The sequence below is a fragment of the Vanessa tameamea genome, chromosome 5, assembly GCF_037043105.1.
Source record: "Vanessa tameamea isolate UH-Manoa-2023 chromosome 5, ilVanTame1 primary haplotype, whole genome shotgun sequence".
Lineage (NCBI taxonomy): Eukaryota > Metazoa > Arthropoda > Insecta > Lepidoptera > Nymphalidae > Vanessa > Vanessa tameamea.
Window position 1 is genome coordinate 6641819 of NC_087313.1, and position 27501 is coordinate 6669319.

Here is a 27501-nt window from a genome sequence, read left to right on the forward strand (position 1 = left end):
TAAGTTATTTTAAGCTTTCAACTTGAATAAATGTTAGTTTTTTTTTAATGTGTTTATTAAATTTGCATTTTATTTATATTATTATTTTTTATTACAATTATTATGTTTGACAAATGTTTTGTGTTCAAATTTCTTAATAAAAATTCTTGCTGTTATAAAAGTTGTTTTTATTGATTGCTGAAAATGATTTCACTTTCATCTTGACTTTGTAAATCAAGCCTACTTTACTTTATTCAAACCATTACACATAAGACTTAATTAAATATATTATATATAAATTGAACAAAATATTCACACACAGTACAAGCCCAATTTTAAGTTACAGAACAGCAGTAACCACATACTTTGTCAAATAGTATAAAACGAAATGCATAATTCAAATTAAACAAAGGCAGAGTCCACATAATTTAATAAGAAATACAAAAAATACTATTATAATATAGACTAGAAATTCTATATGACACTTACTCAAAGTCAGTATGCATGAAATTTATAAAAAAGAAGAAATAGTAAAACATTTCTTCCAGGAGTTGTTGTGATGAGATTATTTTTTTTAAAAATAAAAATGTACTAATATTTCTCTTTACAACATATGCTTGGCAGTGAATTCCAATTATAATGATAAGATTTTCTTAAAGCTGATTCAGTCTTGCATAGTTTAGTTCCTTGTGAATGAACTAATGTTTTATACATCTGGAACATATCACTGGGTGTTTGTTTATGGCGGACAAGCATATTGCTGTCACAGCCTCGAGATTTCCATTCTGTGTCAAATCTGGTATCATGCACTCTATTGATACCATCAAGGGCCGCTGTCCAAACTCCCATTGAAACATCTTCTGAATTATAATGACTGAAAACAATACAAATACTGTTTTTATTATATTTGCCAAAAAATGTATGATACAAATTCGTTTGTTTTAGGCAAAATATATGATATCCTTGTGTAATTACATAAATAAATAATGAATACCAATTAACTTAAGTACTAAGTGGCTGTTTGCAGTGAGCCAAGGAAATATAAATAGAGCCTAATATTATTCAAAGATATTGTTAATGTGATAAGACATGTGCTTTGCTATATGGTATATTTATTTTTCATTACAGCACCAAAATCTATGGGCATGGATGACTACTTACCATCAGGTGGCCTACCTATTACATAAAAAAAAATATGGTGACATATATAAGTTGTTATTATTACAGATATTGATGGTAGTTTACTTTTAAAGCTTATTTGACATATTATATATTATGTCTGTGTGATAACTACATAATATATATGTATCATAAAAAAAAAAAATTTCTTACACAGCAATTGGGTGTTATAAAATTCTATAAAACCACAATTTATTCAAATTGAGAAATATTTAATTAAATTAAGGAAGCTTAAATTGTCGAAAGTTAAATATTTAATTAAATTAAAGAAGCTTAAATTACCTTAGAAATTGTGAATTTTTGGCTATGTAGTCAACAATACTACGGGAAATTACATAGCCGCCCCCAAGTGCATACGGTAGATATGTGTCACATAGAAACCATTCTTTTTCTTGCCATTTACCATTTAAAAACACCTTCGCTCTACCATCAAAATAACCCCAATATAAACCTTTATATGTAGGTAGAGATTTCTGAAACAAATAAAATATTTTTAGCTTGAAAATCATCCTGAGTATAGCTAAATGTAACTATGCAATATGAAATATATGTTTTAGGTATATTATGTACCTTATAAGTGACATATTGGCTGATCATTGGTCCACTCATTTCTGGAGCAAAAGCCTCAAGATCTCTTACAATCAAGTCAACTCTAACAAATGAGTCATCATCACACTTAATGACATATTTTAGATCTTTTAAATTATTACTCATCCATTCTAAAGAGCGAATTAATTTTTTAGCTAAGTTTTTGTAACTGTCCTCAAAATTATTGAAAAGTAGTAAATCATTACTTCTAGTGTGTTCAGCTTGGATCTTTTTCATCCTCTCTGTGTCCAAGCCTTCAGTTCCCACAACGAAAAAACATTTAATAAGTTCATGTTTAATACTGTTCCCAGTCCAAGTATGATTCCATTTATATAAATGCTCACCATTTTCTATAAATATATTATCAATAAAATTAGCCCATGTAGTTCTTATTGCATCACGTTTCGCCTCATTCAAGGGGTTGCTGATGATTAATACAGCATATTCTATTTTATCTAAATTGTTTTCAAAGTTTTCCTTAATTTTTCTGGTGCTAGCATTTGATGTTGGAGATGCACATTCTATCCTAATGAAACTTAAAGTAATACCACAACCTAAATAAAAAAATAATATACTAGCGAGGATCATGCCTTTATATCGTTTTAAGAACACAGCAAACATTCTATATAATACAATTGATAAATCATTCTTCAAATGAGTCTGATCACTAAAATTACTTGTTTTGTGAATTGTTTAAATTATCAAATAATATGTTCCTAGCACTTACATTCCGATTTTAAAGTAAATAATATTGAAAAGCTATCTCTCGATAACTAATAAGGTTTTTTGAAGTGTTAAAACTCACAGCCAAACAAAATAAATTTAAACATAGCTTAAAGACTCGAACAGCTATTGCCTTGCTGGTATGACAGTTAGTCAGTTAATACTTGACAAGTTGACATTTAACAATAAGGAGAATCTCGTTACCTGTACTCGTCATACCAACTTCTGTCATTTTTACTATGATTTATAAAAGAACTGCTTAGAAGTAAATTCAGCGCAAGCTCCGTATGGATAATAATAATTTAACTTAACAATTTGTTTAACTAAAACAATAGTATAGTAAAAAAAATACTTTGTCGATAGAACAAACACAGATTATACATAAACAGCATTTGGAACTTAAGAGTGCATTTTATTTATTTATTTTCTAAATAAACAACATAATATAATATACAATTAAAAACAAATGACGAACTAACGGTATAAAATAACTGGTTACATTTACATATTACACCCAATAATAAATTAAACCCTGTTGTTAAGTAATATACTATAAACTAATTAAACACCTACCTTATTATACTTATATACAACTTCTTAATTTTTATCTGTCTTGGGGCTAAGACCGAGATATTGTACCTACATACACATAAATACCTAACATATAAACAAGCATACAATATATTATATATTTTGAGCAAAACTTGATAATGGAAACCGAAACTAAAACGCATTTATTTGAGGTCATAACGTGTAATAGAGTCATAATAAAGTAATGACATAAGCTATTGACGGTCAGTGTGCAAGGCATAAGACAGCTGCAGGAATGACTTGAACGTCAAATTAGTACCAATTTTTCTGTAGTAGCGAATAGGTTATTGTAACGGTGCAAATAATTTCAGTTGAATAAAATAATATTATTATAAATAAATAACAATTTTCATACTACATAATATTTACAAATTATACAATTTTAGTGTCATAATTACGTATTTTCATAGGCGAATCACTATAAACTTACTCGTGATAGCAAATTTGTAAGGGTACAAATAAAATAAATTGGCACAGAACTGTGTATTTGAAGTGGCGCCATGCACTTATTTATCAGATCCTAAACTTATTCTACACCAACAAAAACGTAGAGTTAGTATTTGAAATTACTAAATAAATAATACTTCGCTGTTTGTTGTGTAAATTATGTTACCATAACTATTTTTATTTTCGTAAATTAATTCTAAAAAATAAACTTTTATTAATAATTTGAATACCCTCATATTTTTTTAATAATGCATTAAATGTGTTTGGTATAAATAAAATTATAAGTTGTTTAAGTGCATTTAGGTATTAAAATATTGTTCTTGCAGTTTCAATAAACTTATAAACAATGGAATCAACAAAAAAAAAGGGTAAGCCACCCCATCCTCGGGCTAAGGCGAACCCATTTTCTGCATTGACTTTTGCGTAAGTTTTTTTCAAAATAATATTTAAATAAGTTATATTTATTCATATTCTAATACATTAAAATAAAATATTGTTATTTATAAATTGTAATATTTAGATGGACTTTACCAATATTTTGGAGTGGCCTTAAGAAAGAACTGGAAGAATGTGATTTATATGAACCTTTAGATGAACATGCCTCAGGTAAGGTTAATTCCCTACTAAATCTCTTTATATTTTACAGTAACTTGTTTTTTTATTCTTCAAATTTTGATAATGAAAAACTAATGGCATTAGTTGGCTCATGTTATTAGATTTTGTCACATTTACTACAAGTGCAGAAAGTCTCAATTTACTCAAGGTAAACTACCTATTATGAATCTTTACACAGACTAATATTGCTTCTGGCCTGAGTAAATTACATCATAGGAATATCCATCTCTATTTTAATATTATTAAAGAAAATTGTTTGTTTGTTTGTAATATCTGGAACAAATGAACCAATTCTAAAAATTTTCACTGGTATAAAACTACAATATTGCCAAGGGCTATAGGGTGAAGTGAGACAGGTTTCTTAAACAATATTAAATTATTAAACAATAAATATGAAATCTATGTATGCTATAAAATATATAATACAACAATCATTAAGATTAACATATTAGTAGTTTATTTAAATGTATCAATGAAAAATATTCAGGGAAGCTACAGCATTGTTGCTACTATACACAAATGATTAATGATCTTTATACTGTCTAGCGTCGTGACATACTTGTCTTATTCTTTAATTGACATGCAGCCAATATTCATTAGACCGTTTATATTTCATAACAAACATGAGACATACTACTTACGAAGCACATGTTAGCTTAAAAGCTGTTACAGTAATTAAATTGTTATAAAATTTAATTTAATTTTAATAAATGTCTTTACTTTAATACTTTAATACTAACTGTTCGGTACAGTTTTCCCCATGTTAAACATTACTACTCTGTTATTGTCATTAAATAGGCTGATGCAAAAATAAATTATCCAATCTGCCTGGTAGATCCTTAGACTATCATATTCAAAGGAAAATAAAACATTTTACTGGTTTCAGATATGGTTATGGCTAATAATTTATTTCGGATTATATGATTGTTTCGGATAGTTTCAGTTACAGATATGAGATTATTTAAAAATATCTAAAAGAAAAAAAAACAATATATGAGCTTGACTTTATTTAGTTTTAGGTATAATCTCAGAAAATTAAAAACACGAATAGCTTTAAAATACAATTAGCTACTCTTTTAAAGTATAAATAACACTATGCAAAAACTGTTTGGATTACAGTTAAAGATAGATTTTTATTTCGGATATCCGACGGTTTCGGTTACGGTTAAGGAGCTCCATAACATACCTGTCTTATATTCTTTTAACTATTATATTTAATGTAATGGAAGGGAAATTAAATTCAGCAATCCAAACACAGATATTTACGTAACGTGAAAAGAAACTATTGTCTCTGTCCATATAAGTATACGTAAATTTCGACCACACATACTGTCCTATTATACAACCGGTATAATTGTTGTTCTGTGGTAATTGAGTGTTGATACCATGTAGGATTTACTGATGTAGAAATGTTGTTAATGAATTTGTATTTAAGTTGAATGTTTGTAATCATGAAGTATTTATTGTATACGTTATCTCGATTATTTAACTACGATTGTAATAATTACGTTCACGTTATTGTTATTTTGAATCTAATGCAATTGTTTTGTTGTTAGTCTTGCGTTTTTATCTTATAAAAAATCGAAAATCTTAATTCCAATTTTAAAATACAAAAAAAATGTCTTTAGTTTATTCGTAATCTAAATATTTCTAGTTGTCTTGATTAATAAACTTATATATTATTATAGCGTTTGTCTAATTTCAATCAGGTCCTCTTGGAGATAAGTTCGCTCGTTTGTGGGAAGAGGAGGTGGCCCGTGCGCAAGGGAAACGTACGCCCAGCCTCCTAAGAGTGATTCTTAAAGCGTACGCAGCGCGATGCATGCTTTATGGATTCGTCCTCTGCTTTATGGAATGCGGTATTCGGTAAGTTCCTAACAATACTATTAAGTTTATTATGAAATATATTATTATTGATTTACTTTTTTAAAAATTAAGCATATTAAAATTCTGCTCGAAATCCATTTTATAACTAGACCGTTGGTCGCCTCGTTGGTCTAGTGGCTAGCTAATAAAACAAATCCCTGGTCGAGGCAATAGTAAGATTATAATAATAGCTCTCCGGAGTTTAGACAGTGTTTAATCCTATGACTTAGAATGCGTAAAGCTTTTGGTCCTTCGTCCAAACTTTCTGCGGCCGTGTCGGTTTCGCTGTTCCACTGGTTATGAGAGTAAAAGCGTAATGTGCAAGCGCAAACACTTATGCACTAAAACATCTTTTTTGTTGGGTAGTCACCCAAGAAAGAAGACCAACATAAATCGACAGACATTGATATATGTAATATGTCAAATATTTGAAATTCCTATTTAGCCTTCCTTTTATGCTTATCACTGGTGTTACAAGGGGTCAGGATCGATCCTGCGATTATTTACATCACTTGGCCACCCGGAAAACCATTGCGCTACTGATGCTAAAACTAGTAATTATCAATACCCAAGTACTTATAAAGAAGCAGCAATACTCATCCTGAGTATTGATTTTATGATAAACGAAACATTAAATGATTGTATGTTTATGTGGTGATAAGAAACATTGAAAAGATATGTCAAAAGACAACTCATTCATATCATTATAGCTTTTTAAAATAAAAGCAACAAAAAAAAAATTCAGTAAAGTTTTGAAAATGATTGAAAAATAACATAGCACGTGTAACGCACACGTGACAAAGATTAAAATCCTTATTGCGTCAAATATTTTGAAATTTCAATCTTAAATCGGTAAATTCGACCGCGTTCACGTGTGGGGAAGGTCTTAGGCACTCCTTGTCTATGTCCTTTTCTGTACTTTTGACAACATATATACAAATTTCCTGATGATCGGAGAAGGAGTAAAGACGTGAAATCATAATAAACACAAGAATTTATTTAATGGTAGGACTCTGTGCAGGCCTGTTGGGTAGGTATCAGTTACCACCCATTCATGAGGTATTGTTCCCCAAAATAGCAATTAGTATTGTTGTATTCCGGTTTGAAGGGTGAGTGAGCTGGTAACTATAGGCACAAGGGACGTAACATCTTAGTTTCCAAGGTAGCGCACTAGCGATGAAAGTAACGGGTCTTTTTTCTTACGCGCAATTGCTGCCCGTCCTCTAACCTGTAACATAAAATAAATAAACTCACGAATCGTATTTATAGTAATATATAGTATAAAAAAAAACAATTTAATACATTTATACTTTGTAAAAAGAAAACTAATTAAAATAAACTAGGTATTTATCGTTGTGTTGCAATTTCTTAACGAAATAATATATTTTTATTACTCTCGAGATATATTATGCGAATTACGCGTGATGTTTTCGATATTCCGGGGGTTAACGTATTCTTATTTGCGGACAAGGTGAAGTGACACTCAATAAATTGTTTAATTAGGAGATTAACTTAATATTCGTAACACCAAAACAATTTAATAACTTTATTGCAATCGTAACACAACTAAATGAGTCATTGTCATGTGCCCTTTGACCGTATTATTGTTTGTTTTAGACGGTTTAAGGACAGTGGGATAGCTATGCCAGTGCAATTAAATTAAAATTTAATTTTAATTATAAGTAACCCCTGACGACCAAACCCTTAAACGCTACCGAAGCCGCGCGCCACAACTAGTACTATATATTAAATGTCTGTTTCATGAATACGATGACCTCATAACCAAATTTGAATTCAAATAACTTTTTCTTGAAATTCAGTTTCTTTTGTGGCATATTACAAATTATTTGTTATAAGTATATGTCATAATCTGCCATACGAAGATAGGCCTTTATATTATAATTAAAATAATAATATTTTCGATTTTATGTAATAAAACATAAATTCAGATTATTCTTAATAATATAGTTCTATAGAACTGAGTTATTTAATTTACTTGGATTTATGTGCTACATCAGGTTACCCTAAATAAGATCACGTTGTATAATTCCATTTAATTTTTTTTTATTGTAATCTGCACATGGAACAAGTGACAAATCCAGTGAGTTAAAAGGTAGAAGTCTAGTAGACTTACTTTAGCAATACAAGTACCTTTATTAGAATAAAAATGGGGACGCCCTCCGTATATAATGGATTGTCGCGGCTCTCGACTATGACGCGAAATACGAATTGATTCCTAACAAAATACTTTTTGTATCGTTAGATAAAGCGATTTTAGCTGGTTCATAGAATATCTTCGTAAGTGGAATGTACGTGTGTATTCAAACAACTAAATGGTTCTCGTTACGTGATAGTACGTACAGAAAATCGTGCATGTTTTTCATAACATGACGCGCTTGTGCTAAGTATATCACTTAATATAGTATGTCTGTGTCGGTGATAGTAATATTGGCTAGATATTGGAGGTATACTGACTTGAAACAAAAATAATATATTTGACGCATAAAAAAGAATCTATCTTAGTCGATATTTATCTATCTCTGTGTAACAAAGAACAACGAGAGTCGGATGTAATTATGAAATATGACGCTGCATTAATCTGTTGTATAGTTTCGAAGAATATACACATTACACATATAACATACAATACGAAACAGTAAACAGCTACACCGTAAACAGATACCTACCTATTTTTTTATCGAAAAGAGGAAAATTTGTAAAATTAATTCTGTTTGCAAATGTATTTTGTAATGTAACGAACTTGCCTTTGATTAGTGGAGCATTTTGAGAATAATTTTATAGGATTAAAAAGAGATGGGAATTATTTTAGTGCAGGATAATCAGTGCAACAGTTGTTACCGTTCTTTTTTGTGTCGTGCTGCCTCATTGGTTAGTATCTAGGTTTTGAGAACACTTCAGTTCAAAAATTAAACGCCTTGCCATCCCAGTTGGTCAAATAAAATTTAGTTTTTTTTGGTGAGAAATTCGTATTAACATTTTAGAATTAGAGTGTTAGTATGCTATATCCCACCGTTACGAGATTATGGGAGTGAGGCAGTACGCATCTGAGTTTGCACACAAATATATCTATCTAAATTCTACATAGTTGTATTTGGTCGTCGTGTTCGTATACGGTTAGGAGTACATTATATAATTGTTGCCGATCGCCTTCCATCAAAATAAATATGAGTGATTTTCGGCCACACTTGATTCTAGTTACCTATTATTCTTACTGTTTGAATACGTTACGTCGTTACGTGACATGCATTAGACATATTTTAATAACTAGCATGGTGACAGTTTTACATGTAACAGCGTACTTAGAAATACCTTTGATAATTACACTCGTAGTAATTTTTGCATAGCATTTACGATAGACATTAAACGAATTCTATAAAAGTGATGTAAGGAAGTCGCTTGTCAAGGCGATGATTAATCTGTAATTTTTATTGCACTGTCAGTTTTTTTTAGAAGTAAGTGAAGAACTGGCTGGTCGCTTGTATATAAATGATTAGGTACCTTCGACATTTTCTATTGGTTAGTTGTTGACTACGTAATGTTTTATATCGAATACATATGTATAAATTGTTATTTCAAAAGGTCATAAAGTTTAACTGTAGGTATACAAATAAGTTCCGAAATGAATAATTTGGTCATAAAACTCAAATAATCCGTTTTGATATTCTCGTATAAATTGTGTCATTTATATGTACGTACAACCTTGTGTTACGTCTAAAATAAAACACCATTTTATGTAAATTAGATGGTTTATGTTGTACGTAATTTAGTTTTTATATAAATTGTACAGCTCTTTTTTTAATTTACTTGGTAAAGTAGATAACTATAAATGATAAGGTCTAATCAATATATGTTAATGCTATAGGGTACAAGTTATATTAATATCATATATTATTAAAAAATTGCACTCGTGCGATGCCGGTGTGGGTTACTCGTAATCTAATAGTTTAAAAAAATAAATTTGTTGGATTTCTAAAACGCTCAATACTCATAAGTACCTACATATATTATTCAATAGCTACGCATTTTCTGATAAGAAAGGCAACAACAGACTCATCAATGGGTTTTATTTCTTACTAGCATGCGCGGAAAATATTTCGACATAATTACCGCATGATTAGTTTGAACAGCTGCAATTAAATATTTCATTTATAATAAAATAGAAACTCATTAATTATTTCATTGATACACAATTGTGAACTGTGAATCGTAAATTCATAAAAAAATGTCAAGGAGGTACGGAAAATATCCTGATATGAAAAATGCAGCCTTGGCTTTTGTAGTCTTTACACTGTAATTAACCAGACCGGACCTTTTAAAGAATGTTTGAAAAATAATGATTCCTAAAATTAATCCATTATAAGTGGCTTATTTGTGTCTCATTTTATATATATATATATATATATAACATTGGCAGACGGATGACTACCAGGGCCACCTGATGGTAAGTGATCAACATTGCCCATAGACAAAGGTATCGTAAGAAATATTAACCATTCCATATATGGCCAATGCGCCACCATGTCCCTTGTGCAAATCAAATCAAAATATACTTTATTCAGGTAAGCGTTTACCGTTATTTTATAGCACTTTTGAATCGGAATTTTACACAATTGTATCAAACCTATACCTACCACTGATTCGGAATGCAGATTCTATAGAGATGATCCAGCAAGAAAATCAGTACTCTTTTCCAACATTTGCTATACAACATGTACAAGTACGTGACGTTTCATGAACACTTACTAAGCGTTTCGAATAGATACAGATAAGGCGTGAAATCATCTTTCAGCGTCGAGTTTCCTTGTTATTATAATGCGGTTTATCTTCGATTCAAGAATTTATTTGGAATCCTTTAGGCAGACTTCTTTCGTCACGGTAGCATGCGAAAGCAATCTCGTGACGCCCGTCGAATAGACGGAGGGGTACCTACCGCTGGTTTTTTTACGGGTATTCCGGCGTACTGGTGCGCATTAGGCGTCCTGGGTACCGGCGAGTCCCAGGTACACCATCTCACGCGGGGGAAACGCATAACGGGAGAAAAAAAGGCATGGCTATCCTTGAATACTTACACTAGAAACTAGAATATACTAGAAACATATAATCACTACATAGAATAAAATAAAGTCGTTTCTCGCTGGCTGTCCCTGCTTAGGTCTTTAAAACTACGCAACGGTTTTTGATGCGGTTTCTTATTAGATGGAGTGATTCAAGAGAGGAAGGTTTATATTTATAATTCCTGCATAAGATAGAAGAGAAACACTGATAATTTTAGAATTTTTATGACTTATTTACGAAGCGATTTTAAGCAACACAGCATTAGTTATTACCCAATTAAGTACCTTAACACCTTACATTGTGCATTTAATATAGATCAATATGGCCTTTACACCGTGTAATTTCAATGTATATTTTCGAAGATATTACAGTGCAGGGACATAGCAGTTTGTATTGTCTAATGACAAAAAAGCTGTATGTAAAGACATTTTGTAGTATATTTAGTATCAGCATCGCACCCGCGCGAAGCCAGGGCTAGTATAATACTAAAGAAAGACTTCAGTGTATACGTATATATAAATCATAATTATAATTCAAATTTATCTTTCGTAGTATCCAACAGCCACGGATGCTCGGTCTGTTCATCGGCTATTTCGGACAAGAAAATCAACTTTTTATGCATAACCGTCTCATGGACCTCAAAGGAAAGGTTATGCGTGTGCGGCAAAATAACACACTCACAAAGTGAGATCAATAAAAAACAATTAGTGTAGTTATTGGTCTTGTTAGTTAAGACTATAGACATAGTATGATCATTTTTATGGAATTTCACGGAAATCGTGTCAACCATATATTCGTACCGTAAGAGGTTCAATGATCCCGAGGTAGATCGATCGTAGTCTAATTTTAGATTTAATTAAGGTTACATTTGTGGACCGGCAAGCTAATTGTATTTATTCTGCGATAATTGATGATTTTCGATTTAATAATTGATTAATTATTAGATACTAACAGTATTTAAAACGGGATGTTTACCATGTTTTTTATTTTTATTTGGTGGAGCTCGATATTTCGACATTGATCGATAATGTCTCAGAGACATTCGTAGATAATCCCGTTTTAAATACTGTTAGTAATAAAAATAACCATGTTCATTTAAAAAAATATTAGATAATTATACTTTATTTTGGTAGTTTATTTTCGTGAAAACACGCATTTAATTCGAATACAATTGTGATTGCGAACTCGAGTACAATCAGTCTGCTGTAACAACCGTACAATTGCAGTAGGTATATAGTGATTACTCTTATTAGGTAGTAAGTATATATTTCTAATGCTGAATAATTGGAAATTTTGTTTTCAATGTAAGTTGTTAGAAAATGATACTGTATTTTTTGTTAGAATAATTGTTAGAAAAAGTGTGGTCACTTCTTAGCATTTAAAAAACCGAAAATAACAGTTTTTGAAATGGAAACAATCCTATCCTATTTTCACAATAAGTATTCAATACATAGATTTAGAATCATATTGAAGTAGTATTGGTTGTAATAAATAGGATTAATTTTATTAATATGTAGTTTTTTTTCTAGCATCGCGCAGCCAATTTTCCTCGGATGGCTTGTGGAATACTACAGTCCTGATCAGAAAACAGTAAAGCCAACTGAAGCTTATCTCTACGCGGGTGCCGTTGTATTGTGTTCAGCGCTCAATGTCTTCGTCGTACATCCTTATATGATGGCTATTCTACATATGGGTATGAAGTTCAGGGTCGCTTGCTGCTCGCTCATATATAGAAAGGTGAGTCCGATAAATAACTATTTATAAATGCAATACATCAGTTTCCAATCAAGGTTGTCTGTCAGCCGCTTTATTTTTGTGCAATAAAAAAAAATTAGAGGTTCACAAAACTCCTAACTCCAAATTACGTAACAATGATTTACATCTCTATAAAGTATATCCGCGCTAAGTCTGTCGCACTGAAGTATGCAGGGGTAAGTACTATTATTATTCTAACTCTGAAAATCTTTGTTAATTATTTCAATATAAATTGTACAGAACACTGAATGAACGAAACAAGTTTTTTTCCTACTTATGCGGTTTAATACGAAATGTATGTAAAACGACAAGGTTACGACGCCTTGTCTTGGAATAAGTAAAATAACAACGTTGCGTGCTGTATCACTGTGACGTCATATTCTGTAAGAATCGAGGTCAGCAGGATAAAAATTTGCCTAAATAAGTGATTACTTTCGAAAGGGCTGTATCGTTATCGTTATCATTATGTAACACAAATGTGTTTAAATCACGCTACATTTAAACCTAATATAAATAAAACGTATACTAATTTATATTTATACTTACGTCTTTTATGTATACAAACAATATAGGATTTACTTACTAGTTGAGACTAGATGGAATATCTTTATTTGCGTGTACAATGTACATGGATGGGGTGTTTAAATAGCCTCGAAATGTTCGCACATTATTTTCGTATCTACTAATAACGTCTACACGATGCGTTCGGAGAAAAAAATTGCAAGTAATTTTTATTTGAAAAGATTTGTAAGATTTTGAAAAACTATTTTGTAGTGTGTCATTTCTTTTTTTAGCAATATTAAATATACTTAGTGTATGAAATTTATAATATACATATTAGCAATATTAAATATACTTAGTGTATGAAATTTATAATATACCTAATAAATAAAACATTAAAATTTAAAGGTATATCTATAACGCGAAAGTAACTGTTTCCTCTTCACGCTTTAACCGCTGAACCGATTAGGGAACGAGATAGGCTATTTATATATTATTTATTTTAATTCACCCCTCGATTGAGTATAATGGGGGTGACAGTAAAGTTAATTTTTTTTTAATTTGGCGCGGGTAAAGCCGCAGATTCAGCTAGTTAATAATATAATTAAAACGTAATCTGTGGTTTTACTAAACTGTTCTATAAAATCGATTCAAATCTACAAGATATTGCCTATTAAACGTATTCTTAACTTCTAACGAACTAGACAAAATAACGAGCTAAACCGACGTGTGTATATCAAAAATATAAACATTAATTTATTATAAAATGAATATAGGTATTTAAGAGTTGTTTTAAAAATTACAAATACCAAAAGGTCTTATCTCTTAGGGATGACGCGGTACAATTTGACCAATTATTGTTACCATTAAATTCTACATCCAAATGAAGCAATATCAATTACCCTTTTATTTTTATAAATGTGTATTGTTAATTACATACGCATTAATGCTTTTCGTATTCACCTATATATTTATTTCCCTGATTATTAATTTCTGTATGTTCGTTTTAAATCCAAATTCCACGAATCATTAAAATTCGTAATTGAGTCACTAGGAGGAATTAATGATTAGATGACCTTCGCTGAAAATTTATACACAAGTGCCAATAGTATCTGGTTCAGGTTTGGATAAGATATATAAAAAATATTGAAACGCCCTTGGGTTCGCTTTTGTTGTAGGTGTTGATCGTCAGGCTTTACAAAGTAGTCCAAGTTTGCTTCATCCCAAATTTCATCAAATGCGGTTCAGTAATTTGGCCCTGAAAGAGCATCAGACGGTTACTTGCGGATTTATAATATTAGTATATATATTTTATATTATTTTACATTACATAAGGTTTTATTGTTTTATGAAACATTTTTTGTTTTGAGGAATGAGCAAAATTATATTTTAACTTGTTACCAAATTTTAAAGATCCGTATTTGATATTCGGTACTCTATCGATGTAAAAATTAACGTGTATCCATTTATCATAAGAGATCCCCTCAGTTTTTAGGCTTGTTATCATGAACATAAAAAATTAAAAGTTATTATTGAAAAACTTCAAAATGTCCACTAACTCTCCAAAATGTAATTGCCATACAGCGCTTTTATTATTCGAATTGCGTTTGCCATACATCTAAAAAAATGCCGTAAAAAAGTATATTCAGTATTTAGTTTCATACGTTCGTATTTACAGTTGGAGGAAATTGCGTGCGGAGTAGTCATTAACTGTCATTGTTTACGTAACGACTGCCTTGAGTATTTCCCATCTTTCAAGTCTGACCGATGACTATGAATTGATTTTATAATTAGATGCTCATTTTCAGTCTTATTTGCAGAGAATCTTTAAAATTTTGACTCTTTGTCCAAGTTATTGTTGAGTAATTTGCCATGTTCGTAAATTATGTAAGTATACGCGAGTTTTCAGTATTTCAATTGTGTTAATTATACGTAGATATATGTTACATTTGGGCCTGTTAGGGAACTGTATTTTGTCACGACTATATTAATCAGACTTTTTTTGGGTTATACCTATAAAAATATCATTAGCATTATTTATCTAAAGGCGACATGATCATAAGAAAATTAAACTACCGAATCACAAAAAAAGTAAAGAAAATATGTTCAAAAGTATAGGTCTCGATTTTCTTTGGTTGTGTTTATTAACAGACTGCATTGCTCAGAATCAAAATCATGTCTATAAATCCTCCTCCGAGTACTGTTAGTACTAAGATATCAGCTTTCAGTTCAAGCCGTTTAATTAAAGGAAAATCTTGTAAAAAAACGATCACGTTTTTAATAGAATAATTGGTAGTGTATTGCATAATGATATTTATTATAAATAGATACCAGTTTGTATGTCAGACATGTCTATGTGTATGTCAGGAGATAGCTTGGAGTTTATTCCTGCTCCAATATGGGTCGGTGGACGAAAACTAAGTCTACTAATACTATTATCTGCTTCGTCTTTAGTCACTACGACTCTCGAAGACCGCCCTGGGGGAGACAACAGTCGGTCAAGTTGTGAATCTGCTCTCCAACGACGTGAACCGCTTCGACGTGGCCGTTATCTTCGTGCACTATCTCTGGATCGGGCCCCTGGCGACTGTCATCATAACATTCCTGATGTGGTGCGAGATTAACTGGGCGGCGGTCGTCGGCGTCGGCTTCATGCTCGCGTTTATACCGTTGCAAGGTAAGATTTCATATATGTCAAGGATATGTATATTTACGACACAGCGAGCAGTAAGCAGATGTGGAACTGCATCGAGGTATTATATAAATTATTAATAAATAGTGAAAAAAGTAGCAAGAAATACAACAAAATACCTTTTTGTACACATTTATTTAACTTATTCGATTAAGAGCATACAAAGTTGACTTTATTACTTTAAGCAATCTCTCAGAGGAAATTTTCATTATAATATGAACAAATGTGTGGTTTTACTAAAATCAAATACATAATTATTACGGATAGACCATACAAATGCTGAATTATGAAAAATAGGTTTTAAGTATCTAAGGCTGTTTGTTTATACATGTTCCACTGGAGATGTCTGATTTTGAGCTGATTACTTTGTTCCCAAACGCTGATGAACATAAAAAAAACCTTTAAATTTGCGATCTTTGTTTAGGATCCACATTCTTAACTATAAATAATTTTATTACTGTAAAATTTCAAATATTTTATTTATTACTTTTTCTTGAGAAAATGAATTTCCTGATACCGAATTCTTCAACGTCTTGCGTTTACGTGATGAAGTAACAAAATATGTTTTTCAATACTGCAGAACGCAGGCATTCATGGTCTGCTTATGTCTGGTGTACTTAGTAATTGTTCAATTGCCGAGCAACAATGCTTTCATGTTTGTATCTTTGGACGCGAATGGTGTGCGGTGTCAGTAAGCTATTACATCGTGTTACAACACTCAAGCTTCACTTTATGGTGAGGTTCGAAATTTATTCTTTAAACCGTTGACAGTTTTAATTGTTTTAAGAAATTAACAATCAACAAAAGTAAAATTTTCGGTAATACAATAAGTTTGAGTTTCGCTACTAAAACTTATCAGATGGTTTGCAAATATAAAATGACATATCCTATTATAAAATCACAAGTTAATCTTATAATAATTCTAGTGACTATAAATTTCATTAAATTCAGTCCTGTGGTTTAAATCAAAAGAAATCATATCAAATATTCTTTATTAAATTAGGCTCATAAAAGCACTTTCGAATAGTCATGTTACAGTATTGAATGAAATGTATAGCTACCACTGGTTCGGAAATTATATTCTACCGAGTGGACCGGCAAGAAACTCAGGAGTTACTCTTCTTCACCCTTTTAATTACATAGTATGTTCGTAAAGTACAAGTATTTTTTTATATATCCAATCTAGAAAGTCATGGCCGTGAAAGCGTAACAGGCAGATTTATCATTACATTATCTGCCTGTAAATTTCCCACTGCTGGACTACGGCCTCCTCTCCCTTTGAGGAGAAGGTTTGGAGCATATTCCACCACGCTGCTCCGATGCGGGTTGGTGGATACACATGTGGCAGAATTTCGTTGAAATTGGACACATGCAGGTTTCCTCACGATGTTCTCCTTCACCACCGAGCACGAGATGATTATAAACACAAATTAAGCACATGACAATTCACTGGTGCTTGCCTGGGTTTGAACCCGCAATCATTGGTTAAGATGCACGCGTTCTAACCACTGGGCCATCTCGGCTTGGCAGATTTATAATATTCCTATAATAATATTATAAATGCGAATTTAAAATATTAATATAGATCCATTTACAAACCAAATCTTAATTTTAAATTTGGCAAAATTTAATTTAATTCATTTTAATTTTTTTTTGTCTTCGCGTTTTGACTCCACTTCCACTTACCATTAGATGGAATGGAGTCATATGTCTGCCCGGAAATAAAAAAAAATAAATTAAAAAACGAATAACTCTTAAATGTTTGTCACTTTTGGACAAGAGTCTCTTACAAAGTTTGAATAGAACGATTTCGAGTTTATCCTATCACGACTACCGCGCTAATTGACTGCAGACACGAATATATAAATAGTACAGTAGTACATTTTTTTTCTCGCGTTTGTTTCCTCGTGACGTTTTCCTTCGCCGATGAGTACGAAATGATTTATAAATATAACAAAAAAATTTGTAAACGGAAAACTGTTGATCTTGGCCGGCTAGACCCTGCGGTTTTATATAACAGCCACGTGTCAATTACGCAATCTTGCCTCTTAAGTTATTTCCTTGCAATATTTAGAATGTTATGTTAAAAAAGTTGAATATTAGAATTTTTAAAATCATCGTTTTTCAAAATTATATAAATTTAATAAGTGCTTACGATACTTTCCATGATACTCAAACAATTATATACAAATTTAAAATTTCTTGCCTGTCTGTTTGTTCCCGGTAATCTCCGAAACGGTTTAACCGACTTTGACGAGACCTTCAATGACGGACAATTAATATTTTAAGGAAAACTTATACTAAATTCTTTTTAAAAATGTTGAACATGAAAAAAATAAAACCCTCAAAAAACGTCTGTTCGGGCGGGACAAAATCTCCCACTAGTATAAAACAAAGCCGCTTCGCACCGTTTGTACGCGTATATACAAAATGATATAAGAGGCAGGTTTATATATAATATTAACATAATGTAGAGAAAAGCCGAGAATTTCAACGATCCCAGCCGGAAAAAAACAAGATATTTTTATTTTTATGTTTGTTCTTTTATTTAATTTAATCTATATTCCATATAGATCCTTATAACCCATGTAAAGGCTGGACGGAAAGCTAGTATAAATATAAATCTAGTTCATGTTAGTAGAAGTAGTATTATCCCCGGTTACGTGTAAATTGTGGAAAAATCATTAGAGAGTCGATTTAATCTTACTTAATACGTACTGGCTTACCTTATACGGATTTCGAAGGTTAATCGTATATCTATGTAGATTGAAACATTCTAAATTATTCGTCGTTGAAGCCATGCTATGTGATATTATACTTGTCCGAGACAGCTGCACATCTTGTTTAATTAAAACGTCTTCGTTAAGCCAATTGAAATCTGCTATTGGACAAAATTATGGTTATTAATGATAAAAAACTTAGTAATTTCCAGGTAGGATTCATATAAATGTAATTGTACTTTATGTACTGTAATTGAAATAGTTGAAAAGAGTAACTACTGAATCTCTTACCGGTTCTTCTCGGTACTACCTTCTACGTTCCGACCAGAGGTAGCTTTACATTATTAATTCAATATTGAAATACGACGTTTCAAAAGTGCTTTTATGAGTACTCGAATAAAGTTTACTAGATTTTTGATTCTCGAAATATCAAAATCAAAATATCCGTACCTCCTACCACAGCCATACCTCTTGATGAGTTTTCCATTTTCAAATCAGCGATCAAAGAATCACTTATTATAGAGTATCTGAAATGTATTGCTTCTATAATTTTTAGTCAAATAAGATATTTTTAATTAATTATGTTTATCAGCGATTTTAACATTACGATATAAGTTAATCAATTAGCTGTTATGAAAATAATTGACTCTATTTTTGTATGTTATTTTTAATTTATAACGTAACAAAAATCCCGCGATAGGTCGAGGTCACGCGGTGCATTGATCTAGTCGGATCCAAAGAGATAAAGGGGAGGGCGTCCTTCGAGACGAACGAATATCAATTGATTACAATTATGCAACGGCTATTGAACTGGATTTTGTTTTGTTATTATTCAATAATAAAATTATTTAATACCTTGTAGCATTTGTAAAAATATTATTGTGTTGGTTTCGGTGTAACTGTGATAGATGTTTGTATAATTAAAGATTTTAAATCATATCACCTCTGGCGAAGGACAAAATTTGATGTTTTGTTTTATAATGTTACTAGTTTTAAAATAAAATGCACCGGGATGTTCGGAAATGTTTCGGAAACTACCGAAATACTAAACTAATACAAGAACATCAAAGAAATAAGTTTACACATCCATACGAGATTAAATTTGATAGATAATATTATTTTTCGTTCATATGATTTTCTTGACATTTGATTGAGCTTCGCTTTGTATAAATCATTCAATATATAACTTGCTTTCACAACAAGAGCTGACTAAAATATTTTGTATTTTAAGCGCCCTTTAGTCTTAACGATACACGAAACCAGCCAAAGCTTCCCAAAGTTATCGTTAGGTAAAGGATCGACCGTTGTAATTTACAAAATGCATAATTTTACATTGTAAAATTTTTGTATAATACACATTATACGAACTCCGGTGACCTCGTGTAATTTTTATAAGAAACATTTATTTACTATATATTTTTTAAACAGCATATTTGGGCAAGCGTACGTCAGTGCTACGACTGAAAACAGCGTTAAGAACGGACGAGCGCGTGCGACTCATGAACGAAATCCTCTCCGGCATCCAGGTGATCAAGATGTACACGTGGGAGAAGCCGTTTGCGGATCTAGTAGCAAAAGCCAGAAAGTGAGTACTATATAAACTATATCAATATACAATGCACATATAATTCTATATAACCATATAACTGAACTGTATTTATACATATGTATGTATATGTATATAAAGAAAACTAACTACCTGTTAATGTCCTACTACTAGGCTGAGACATCATCTGCTGCAGGTCTAGTCGGCATGTGACGCAGGATTCCTTACGATGTTTTTTTTCACCGCTGAGCACGAGTGGAGGATTTGAACTCAGAATCATCGGTTAAGATTCACTTCTACTAATAACTGGACCATCAAGGCTTTTTGAATATACGACTAGGGGTCGTGATATGGATTTGTAGTGTTAAATTATATGTACTTACCAATTAGGTTTTAGACATACAATTAAAAGTAGATATGGTATTGTGCACTCAAACGCATATTTCTAGAAGGTATAAAATATGACAATTCAATTAAAATATTTTTTTGTTAATGTCACATTAATGATATTTAAATACCACTTTATATCTGGAACTGTATCAAAAATTAGCAATTTAATATAATATTAAATGGATTAATATTATAATACATAGTAAATACTTTTATTAAAATTATACACAGTAACGTCTTTAAAAGTTCCACTTCGGGTTAAAAGTATCCCTTCTATTCCTCCACGCTGCCCCACGGGCTTAGTATAATAAATGAGGCAAAATTTCATCAAACACTTCGAGATTTTCAACCATACCCCTTGACGTCGACCGCAAAATAGATTATTTTATAAATTTGGTGCGTGAAAACTTAATAATGCTTACCCGGATTCAAGGCCTAGACTCTCAAGAAAAGTAATATATTTAACTGTTAATTACAGACAAGAAATAAAGCAGATACGTGCAACGTCGTACATCCGTGGTGTGCTGACTTCGTTTATAATGTTTACAACGAGAATATGTTTGTTCTGCTCGATACTCGCCTACGTGCTGGAGAACAACGTTATAAGCGCCAAACAGGTGTTCGTGGTCACCAGCTTCTATAACATACTGAGACAAACAATGACTGTCTTCTTTCCCCAAGGTGAGTGTTTTATTAACTTTAAAATAATATTATATTTTACGAATTTCAAATAATCTACTTCCGTATACATTCTAATTTCACACACACACAGAAAATAAGATTTGGTAATTAAAATATATTACTTATCTTCTTAATATTATGAATTGCACGAATATTGCTTAAAAATTACTAATTTTTTGTTTCGTTTATATTTGTAAAACCAAAACAATCGAAGATCGTTTATTTTTTCAGGTATAGCACAAGTGGCTGAAGCTTCAATATCTATAAAACGACTTCAAAGTTTCATGTTATACGAAGACACGAGCAAACCAGTGCCAGGTCTGGCGGACATCATAACGTCTGCGAAACGAAAAGGAAAAAACTCGAAGGAGAAAAAAACAGAAGCTGCTCCGTTAATCAAAGACATTCCGGAGACTAAAGAAACATTACCCGCCCAAGATTTGGGTCCACTTGTAAAGAAAGATGAAGCGAAACTAAGTGGTGAGTTACAGTGAAGGCTCTCATTTAATTTTGACATTTAAGGGGAGTCGATGTCAAATTATATTGGCTCATTGATGTGTAACATCTTCCCTCTCGCTTTTCTGCAAACTGTGGGAGTGATTTCGTGAAAAGGGACGGGAGTGTGTAACAGGAAGCCGGGGAAGCGATCGCTATTTGATTTGACCAATGAGCGCGCGCGGTTCTAGCGCTGGCTGTCAGATGGTGCCAACCCATTTCCTAAAAGCATAAATTAATGTTGCTGATTACCAAAGTGAAAAGTCAGATGTTACACATCACATTCGACTACTGTAAATCACAATTTCGGTGTATGAGGTATCATTAGAATACTCTTTATTCCGAATATCAAAGAAATCATTTAAAATAATAAGATCTATTTTCCGACATATTGCATGTACTGAGTGGTATTTTGGACATTGCTAACAGATAAGAGTATTGCACCAGTAGAATCGGGCGAGGAGGACGACGAAGAATTGGCAACTCGGGTTGAAGAGAACGCGAGAGGGGTCAGACTGAAACACGCTAACGCCAAGTGGATCGTCTCCCACGCCGAGAACACGCTGACTGACCTATCTCTTACCGTGAAACCTGGCAAGTTAGTATTATTATTTAATAATATAATTATTTATTAAATACTAAATAATGTAACTATATATTCTACCCCCAAACGGCAGTACTAATTATTGTTGTGTTCCGGCTTGAAGGGTGAGTGAGTCAGGGTAACTATAGGCACAAGAGACATAACATCTTAGTTCCCAAGGTTGGTAGCGCATTGGTGATATAAGGAACAGTTAATATATCTCAGTCTGTGGTACAGACAAAAACAAAGTTGAAGGTGAACATATGTAGGTGAACTCATTATTCCCTCAATGGTTATGTTGTATTTTACGTAGGTTCGTTGGGACATTAATACACGATCATACTTTTTGTTAGGGCTACCAAGTAATCCTTGACAGAAAACCATAATAAATTTATAGGCTCGACCCGAAGTTCTAGCCAAAATAAGCTAGCTACTAGACCAAAGGGATTGTTAAAATTATCGCTTAAAAGACGTATGTTAATTGAAATTAATGTTGGCCTTTATTATAAGGAACATATAATAAATGTCAGTGAATTCAAGAAACTATTAATTTTACAGGTTAATCGCAGTAATAGGTCCAGTTGGAGCTGGGAAGTCTTCGTTGTTGCATGTTTTGCTGAAAGAGCTACCACTTCAGTCCGGCAGTGTTCACATCGGTGGTACCATTTCGTATGCCAGTCAGGAACCATGGCTATTTGCAGGTAAACGAGTCATAGAATAAAAATATTTATCATTATTTACCTTATGTTTTTTAATATCAATACTGATTTATTTTAAATGTTCCTGAAGTTGTACTTTTGAAAAAATAGTTAAAAGAGACTTGTGTGGTCTGCAGGCAGCGTGCGGCAGAACATACTGTTCGGGCAGGCGATGGACCGGCCGCGGTACAACGCCGTGGTGCGGCGCTGTGCGCTCGACCGGGACTTCTCGCTGCTGCCGCACGGGGACAAGACCGTCGTCGGCGAGCGCGGGGTCAGCCTCAGCGGGGGTAAGCGCCCTCATCGCTTAGTGGGTACTGTGTCCCTGTAGCGGTACCATGCGCAAGCAATCCCATGACACCCCCGAAGTGACGGAGAGAGTAGCGCTGGTGTTTAAGTGGGTATTCCGGTGTACCAGTGCGCATTAAGCGCGCTGGGTACTGGCAAAAAAAAAGGCTCGGTGTACCTGCATGAATCATTTGTCAGCAGGGAGTGAAATATTTGAAGTGTTATTTGTACTTATAGATACAAGTTATTAATTATTACGCAAGTAATTATGAAAAAAAGCGTCTGTATAGAGCTACCTAGAGTATTGCAATTGCAAGAGGATTCAAAGTGAATATGTAGGAAAGTGGAATTGCATTATTTTGAAATAATGAGATATCAATCAAGAACTGTTCGTAATGTACAATATACCAGAGATTTGCTTATCTATACTCCTAATGGAAGGCCCTGGAAAACGTGATTTTGTTTATACTGGTTTTGACAATATCTCGGCCTAGTAGCGACGTGTGTATGTTGCCCGTTCCAGGCCAGCGCGCACGCATCTCGCTGGCCCGCGCGGTGTACAAGCGCGCCGACATCTACCTGCTGGACGACCCGCTGTCGGCGGTGGACGCGCACGTGGGCCGACACCTTTTCGAGTCGTGCGTGGTGGGCTACCTGCGGAACACCACACGCGTGCTCGTCACGCACCAGTTGCAGTTCCTGAGGGACGTCGACCAGGTCATACATACATCTTTTATTAACAGAATAACACAATTGCATTCACAAAAATTAAACTGTGACTGTCATAATAAATTATCATTGATTCACTCCATCGTTCTGTATAAATAAATATACAGTAAATATCAATAAATACCAGGAGCTTCATTTTTAACGATGAATAATATAATTATATAGGCTGTAAAATTTTGTAGGAATAGTTAAATATTAATAATATGTAAATACTGATAATGATAATAGCAAACAATTGAATCAATAGATTATCATATTGAAGAACGGCTCTATAGCGGCCGCAGGTTACTTCGAAACACTAAGCGCATCCGGTCTTGATTTTGCGACGTTACTCGCGAGAGACGAACAGGACGACGACAAACCCAACGCCGACGACAAAACTAACACGGACAACGAGGAGTCGGTGCTGCAGGGCAGCTTCAGAAAGAGGCAGATGAGCATTCACTCCGTGAGTTCTTATTTTTATAAGAAATTTATGAAAGAATCTAAGTTAATTTTATGTAAATATTGTAAAATCAAATATTTGTAATGTTCGTTTGTCACAACAAATTGAAATCATTAAAAATCATGCAGTAAAAACTGTTTTTTTTTTTACTTTTTAAAAACGATTAGGTCATGTTAATTACATTTAATGGTAGTTTATAAGCGATAGTGCTACTAAAACCCGCGCCCTCAGGTGAGCTCGGTGGACAACCTGACGGCGACGGCGCCGCCCGAGGGCGCGCGCGAGGAGGCGGAGATGCGCTCGGCCGGCGCCGTGTCGGGCCGCGTGTACGGCGCCTACCTGCGCGCCAGCGGACACCCGCTGCTCGTCACGCTCATGGTGCTCGTGGCCGTGCTGGCGCAGCTGCTGGGCTCCGCCTCCGACTGGTGGACCAGCTTCTGGTGAGCTACCGCGCACCTCTTATTATATCGTGAACGACTCGCAAACCGTAAGATATAACCAAACTAGATTCCGACCAACCAATACAGAGGAATAATGTTAAGCGGTAGCTTCACTGGGGGTTTGTGGTTGCTCAACCAAACGGGCAGCGATTCAATCGAGATCTTAAATTATTTGACTCTTGTGCCTTTGTTTGTTGGTTACAAAAGCTGATTCACTCTTAACGTTAGCAACAGAATGAGCTTTGATGCAAGAATATTTGCAACGACTGCCTCGATTGGGTTATTGCCTCGAAAAATTCGCATTCGGTATTGTTTACATCCCCTTACCTCGGAAAGCATTTGAAGGCGTTTGTTTATCTCATGATCTCTATCCGATCGTGGTGGATTTTCCTTCTCATCGAATAATGAGTGTGCATTTGCTTATGCGCACACATTTATGCACTGTAATTTTTCCAGACCGCTAGTATCCAAATGAGAGAATGGTCGTATGAATACGTCGTTGAACTTTTTCAGGATTATTTTATTTGTTAGGTGACGATATTTATCAAATTCTGTGCGCGTTCTTTAAAGGGTCAATCAAGAGGAAGATCATCCAAGATCAGTAATAGAAAACTTAGATTCGCAAAACGTGACCAACCCACTGCAATTTACAACCAACTTCACGAGATCGCTTCCTGAAAATGCATACTTTAAATCTGGTCTAACTAGATATCAGTGTATTTATATTTATACAAGTGAGTATATAATTTCAAATATTTTTAGCCTGTTTTTTTTTTGTTGTTTCTTAATAATTTTCTTGAGTACTAAATAAAAGGATGAATATAGCTCAAAATATGACAAAGGTATTTGTTTTGTCAACTCTATCACAGTGTAAAGAGGGCCGAATGGAGATCTAAGTATTTATTACGCAGTATTGAAATTAAAATGTAGTCATGAAATTGAGGTATTTAAGAATAAATTCTTAAGTTTCAATCGAATTTGGGTAAGGTATATTTAAGGTTCAATCTAACCTATCATGTTGTCGATTAATATGTAATATTTTTTCAGTTATGGTGGTGGCGCTAGTGATAGTCTCCCTACTCCGCTCCTTCATGTTCTTCTCGATGGCGATGCGAGCGTCGACGCGCCTGCACAACAACATGTTCTCGTCCATAACACGGGCGCCGATGCGGTTCTTCCACACCAATCCGTCCGGACGGATCCTGAACCGATTCTCCAAGGACATGGGGGCTGTTGATGAAGTGTTGCCCTCTGCTTTACTTGATGTATTGCAGGTCAGTCGTGAAAAAAATTTAATACAGCAAAAGTGAAAACCGATATAAGTTTCGAGTTATTATTTGTTAATTTTCTTATACCATATGGAGGAGGACGGGGAAATGGGCCAACTGGTGTTAAGCGGTAACCACTGTTCATAGACAATGGCGGCGTAATTTCTTTAACCATTTTTTCATTGCCAATGCCCCATTAACCTTGGAAACTAAGATGGAAATACTGGCTCACTCACCCTTCAAACCGGAGCACAACATTACTACGCATTGCTGCATGACGGTAGAATGTATGATATGTGGGAGACACCTAACCAGACGGGCTTGTAAAAGTCCCTCTCATCAGGTAAAGTGTAATGCTTAGGGTTATTAATATGAGACGAATAAAGCGAACTAAAGTTTATTATTTTTACTTTATTAGTTTGTATAAAATAAATTTTACAGATCGGTCTCTCGCTGATCGGTATTGTGGTGGTGGTGGCGGTGGTAAACTACTGGCTGCTGGTGCCGACGCTGGCCATTGGGTTGGTTTTCTATGGGCTACGTATCTTCTACATCGCCTCGAGCCGCAGCATCAAACGCCTCGAGGGTGTGAGTGAGTCATCTCTGAGGCTAACTGCCATGACCCTTGCTATATCACATACATACACTACCTTTAACTGTTATATTTAAGTTACATTCGATTCAGTTTCGTAGCTTCCTGTATAGTTATGATTATTGTTTAGCACTGAACTAATTTAGTGCACCTTCATGTGAATGTCTTAATAGCGAGTTTTCCTTACCCGTGCGTCCTGTGTCGTAGTAATGATCTGTTGCATTTTATTTAATATGATATATGCTAAGCTGTAATTGCTGTAAACAAGCACACTTTTTTTATTTAATTATTATAATGTTTGTAAGTAGCAAATTTAAGTACCATAAGTATTGTTTCTTTAGATAAGTTATTCACATAGCTAAAATTAATAAATGCCTTTTTAAGCAGTATTTAAAAAGGTATTTTTAATATTAGCTTGTCTCTCCCTCTCCAAATTATTTTTTTATATTTCCTATAAATTTTTTTATGACATATTTTGTTGAACTGGCATTTGGGCTACCAAAAAAGCAAGTGGTCATCACTGCCCATAGACATTACCAAGTGCTACATCAACATTCCGAACTCAGATTTAACGTCCTTTGTGCCTGTACTTGCTACACTGGCTTCATCCTTCA

At 33.3% G+C, this 27501-nt stretch overlaps 2 protein-coding genes across 3 annotated transcripts in view; one reads left to right on the forward strand and one right to left on the reverse strand.

The window, feature by feature from the left end:
- Nucleotides 1-563: 563 nt before the first annotated feature.
- Nucleotides 564-2596, reverse strand: LOC113392663 (beta-1,3-galactosyltransferase 6). Its single transcript, XM_026629201.2, has 3 exons — nt 1729-2596; nt 1441-1631; nt 564-853 (listed from the first exon to the last, which is right to left on the reverse strand). Exons 1-3 carry the CDS (start codon nt 2365-2367, stop codon nt 571-573), a joined length of 1113 nt encoding a protein of 370 aa, XP_026484986.2. The 5' UTR covers nt 2368-2596; the 3' UTR covers nt 564-570.
- A 696-nt stretch (nt 2597-3292) lies between these two features.
- The window catches only part of LOC113392624 (ATP-binding cassette sub-family C member 4-like), a 29614-nt gene continuing 5405 nt past the window's right edge, over nt 3293-27501 (forward strand). Inside the window, exons 1-18 of one of the 2 annotated variants that reach the window (XM_064220764.1) lie at nt 3293-3607; nt 3834-3930; nt 4028-4113; nt 5832-5988; nt 12594-12801; nt 15775-15997; nt 20161-20317; nt 21147-21349; nt 21581-21829; nt 22274-22442; nt 22986-23128; nt 23263-23415; nt 23937-24130; nt 24390-24590; nt 24819-25027; nt 25598-25761; nt 26075-26301; nt 26737-26887. In XM_064220764.1, the coding sequence (XP_064076834.1) occupies nt 3854-3930; nt 4028-4113; nt 5832-5988; nt 12594-12801; nt 15775-15997; nt 20161-20317; nt 21147-21349; nt 21581-21829; nt 22274-22442; nt 22986-23128; nt 23263-23415; nt 23937-24130; nt 24390-24590; nt 24819-25027; nt 25598-25761; nt 26075-26301; nt 26737-26887 (2971 nt within the window). In that variant the 5' untranslated portion in view covers nt 3293-3607; nt 3834-3853. The remainder of the gene's footprint in view (nt 3608-3833; nt 3931-4027; nt 4114-5831; nt 5989-12593; nt 12802-15774; nt 15998-20160; nt 20318-21146; nt 21350-21580; nt 21830-22273; nt 22443-22985; nt 23129-23262; nt 23416-23936; nt 24131-24389; nt 24591-24818; nt 25028-25597; nt 25762-26074; nt 26302-26736; nt 26888-27501) is intronic. The other variant, XM_064220765.1, reaches the window with a different exon arrangement.